General features: G+C 40.3%; 1 protein-coding gene across 1 annotated transcript; it reads left to right on the top strand.

The window, feature by feature from the left end:
• Positions 1-1856: 1856 nt before the first annotated feature.
• LOC123407887 (60S acidic ribosomal protein P1-like) lies at positions 1857-3164 on the top strand. The gene is made up of 4 exons (XM_045101124.1): positions 1857-1963; positions 2087-2188; positions 2277-2400; positions 2844-3164. The coding sequence occupies exons 2-4, from the start codon at positions 2120-2122 to the stop codon at positions 2978-2980; spliced, it is 330 nt and encodes a 109-aa protein (XP_044957059.1). The 5' UTR covers positions 1857-1963; positions 2087-2119; the 3' UTR covers positions 2981-3164.
• The last annotated feature ends 733 nt before the right edge of the window (positions 3165-3897 follow it).

The raw sequence follows: 3897 nt of genomic DNA, 5'->3' as shown, positions 1-3897 counted from the left end.
CAAACTGTATGGCCCTGACGCCTTCATCGGCAAACCGCTCCGTAGCCGAGAACACAATCACCTCAGCCAGAGCCCCAAAAGACGCCGTCGTCACCCACGTTTCTGTCGAATTCCAACCACCCCCGTGAGACGAAACCCTAACCCTAGCGTAGGAGCACAATCGCCTCGCGATCGCCTCCTACCGCCTTAGCACTTCGCTACGTGGTGGACCCCTCATTTAGCGCGTGGAATTTTGATGCACAGTCATTTTTCCTGGTACTTTCCCTATCTCTCCCTAATAATAAAGCAAATACGGTTTCTGGTCATCCGTCATTTAAATTGCCCCCATAAATTGGCTAAAATTACCCACCAATGCCACTCCTAAGTCAAAAAACGGTTCATTTTTCGGATTTCAGAAGTCGGCGCCGTTGTTTGTTGTTATGTCACCCGATACATTAGGAGAACAACAACCGACAAATAGCGCGATGGCTAATGGTTAAAGCTTGAGACTCGAGACCAGGGTTCGATCCCTGGTTCTCACATGTTTTCTCCCCTTTTTCTTTACCTCCGTGAAGCATGGGCCGGCCCATGTGTAGGTCAGGGCCCCCCGTTTTGTATTTTTTTTGTTTTTGTTTTTTCTTCCCTAAATTAATTTCAGATTTCAAAAGAACAAAGTATCAAAAAATTTATGAGTATAAAAAATATAGGAAAAAGCAAAAATTGTTTGTGTATTCGACAAATATATTCAAAACGTCATAAAATATTCATGAGTTCAAAAATTGCTCACATATATTATAAAACAAATCACGATTTCAAATAAATTGTAATGAAATACTAAATGATCATGATTTTTGTATAAAATTATTCAGTAATCAAAACATATTCATGAATTTGAATAGCTTGTCCATCATCTTTTAGAAAAATCTTCATAAAAATTAATACACATCCATAAATAATGAACAAAACGAACTGTCGCTTACGTAAATGTTTTATTAGGAGACCTATAAAGGTCATTTCATGATTTTATTTAGATCCTTGCATATCAAAAAGTTGCGAGTTTGAAAAAAATAGGAAAACGATAAACCATTTGTGAATTCAGAAAAATATTCGGAAAATCACAAAAAGTTCATGAGTTCAGAAATTGCTCACACATTATAAAAAAATCACAAATAATTTTTCATGAAGTAAGAAATGTTCAAAAAATTTAAAAATAATCCAGTATTCTAAGCATATTCAGGAATTTGAAAAACATCTCCATCTATTTTTAGAAAATGTTCGCAAAAATTAAAACACATCCGTAAATAATGAACAAAATTAAATATCACTTACATGAAGGTTTTATTACGAGACCTCTGGAGGTCGTTTTATGATTTTTTTAGTCCCTCGCGTTAGGTAAAAAAAAGTTTTCCTGTTTTGTACAACGTTGAGCCCAACCAAATTGACACATTTTTTATGGGTTAGTTTTGTATACAATTATGTTTATTCTCGTACCAGAATACTAGTTATGGTAAGCACCGCTACGCTAAGTTAAGTTAAGGCACATCATTCATCAGTATAGCTCAGACAGGGTCTGTAAATGCAGTTTGCTCAGCCATAAAATATTATGTTGTGACGTTTTAAGAAATCAAGTCGCGATGAGCATCATATTTTTTGTTTATGAAATCATACTTTTTTATATCTACCACACTTGCATAATCTAATAGTTTTTCCCGTTGCAACGCACGGGTATATTTGCTAGTACATGTAATGTATTTTCACAATCGTGCAACCCTTAGTTTTTTACCCCCAACACATGACGAAACAATGGGCCCATTTACCACATTGCACCGCATCAGCACAAAGGCCCATGGGACCGTTCAGTCCAGCCCAAACTTCTACCGGGAAACCCTAGTGCTCGGCACGAACCAGCTATAAATCCCATCCCACCGCGTCTCCCCAAACCCTAGAAGCCCCCTGCCTCCTGCGCCTCCACTTCCATCCAAAGGTAAGAGCCGCAGCCCGTCTTTCTCACCTTGCCGCCGCCGCCGCTGCCGCAGATCCTCTCCCCTCCCGTACCCTGACGCTGCATCTAATACTAACGCTCTGTTTCGTGTCTTTGCTCTCGCAGATCGCAGATCCGCTCCGGTGAGAATCCGTCGCCATGTCTTCCAGCGAGGTCGCCTGCACCCTTGCCGCCCTCATCCTCCACGATGACGGGATCCCCATCACTGTAAGTTATTCGTCTTGGTTTCTTCTCCGTTGTACGTTCCCTGGTTGGTTTTCGTTGTCTGAGTGTTTGGTTGCTTGGCCGTATGCAGTCTGAGAAGATCGCGACGGTGGTGAAGGCTGCCGGGATCAAGGTTGAGGCCTACTGGCCAGCGCTCTTCGCCAAGCTCCTGGAGAAGAGGAGCGTCGATGACCTCATCCTCTCCGTCGGATCTGGTAAACCTCTCCCGCTCTCACTGTTCTATTCTTCTGCAGTTTATACAAGGCTTTGATTCATTGCGCTGTTGTGAACTTCGTCGTAAATGTTTCATAATGTTGCCACTGCCTGTAATTTATGTAACGTACTTTGATCCGCTGCTTGATTAGTCTGTGCAACTGGAGAATTCATCACTTAACTTTATGTTAGTAAGCTTGAATTGGAGGATGATCTTCTTAGTCAGACTTGTAGATATGCCTATTTAGCGGTTATGTATTCTGAATTTAATTTCACGTGTAAATTAATAGCCATTCCTGTTTGACCAATCTGCGCATTGTAATAGTAGAGAATGCTATTCGGGATGATTGTAATTTATCATGAGCAGAAGCAACAGTCGCTCTATGCTTTGTTTTATCTTCACTGCTGCCTTTGTCAATGTAGTAATGTTTCTATTCGTTTCCAGGTGGAGGTGGTGCTCCAGCTGCTGCTGCTGCCCCGGCTGCTGGTGGTGCTGCTCCCGCTGAAGAGAAGAAAGAAGAAAAGAAGGAGGAAGCTAAGGAAGAGAGCGATGATGACATGGGCTTCAGCTTGTTTGACTAAGCAGTGCAATTCCAGTTCTCCTTTGGAATCTGCTATCCTAAAGACCCTTCTTATGTGCTTTTAGGTCGAATTTTGAAGATTTAATATGTTATTCTGTTTGGGACCTAAGTATCTGTGCAATGTTTACCGCAAACCTCCTTGAGATGGTATTGTTAGAATTAAAATGTGCCTTAAGCTTTCTTGAGTTTGGTGCAAGGTTTAATACCCTGTTTTCATTTCTACTCGTTGTGTTGGCTCCAGCATTCATTGCTCTCTGCAATTCTCGGACACATATATTGCACATCTAAATGACTAAACCAAGCATAAAAAGTAAAGAAAATACTCAAAGTAAATCATACTTATCTCACATCAAGATAAGATGGTACTGTTAAAATTAAAATGTCAGAATGATTGCAGCTTGTTTGAAGCTCTGTATGGTTGATTAATTATGGAGCTAAATCGTCTGTAATATCTGTGTCATGTCTGCAATTAAGGTGTTTCTAAACTGACTTTGTAGCCGAATCATATTTTATATCGGAGCATGGTAAGTTGGCAGCATGGTAAGTTGGCATCAACTGAACTCCAGTTACCCAGAGAATTGTTTCCAGTTACTCGAAGAACCGAATTGTCACATGACTGTTTTCACGAGGACATGCATTTGTCTTCAGCACGGTGGGATGTGAGTCGCATCTTGACTGGAGCATGCGAAGCACAAAAAGTGAATGACCTCGTATAAAAAACTGTCAACAGCATTCAATCCTTTAAGAATGTAGTTTGAATAATTTCAATCCTTTAAGAATGGAAAATTCAAGGCCTGTAGTTTTTTTTAGATAATGTCTGGCTGGCTATTTTTGCATGGTAGTTTGAATAATTTGTCTGACTAAAAATATGTTAACCTTCGTGTGTGATACACAAATGCGCATAATGAAGAATGATAC

Source organism: Hordeum vulgare, chromosome 7H, assembly GCF_904849725.1.
Source record: "Hordeum vulgare subsp. vulgare chromosome 7H, MorexV3_pseudomolecules_assembly, whole genome shotgun sequence".
Taxonomy (NCBI): domain Eukaryota; kingdom Viridiplantae; phylum Streptophyta; class Magnoliopsida; order Poales; family Poaceae; genus Hordeum; species Hordeum vulgare.
Note: the sequence above shows the minus strand (reverse complement) of the source record. Positions and strands in the feature narration are given on the sequence as shown.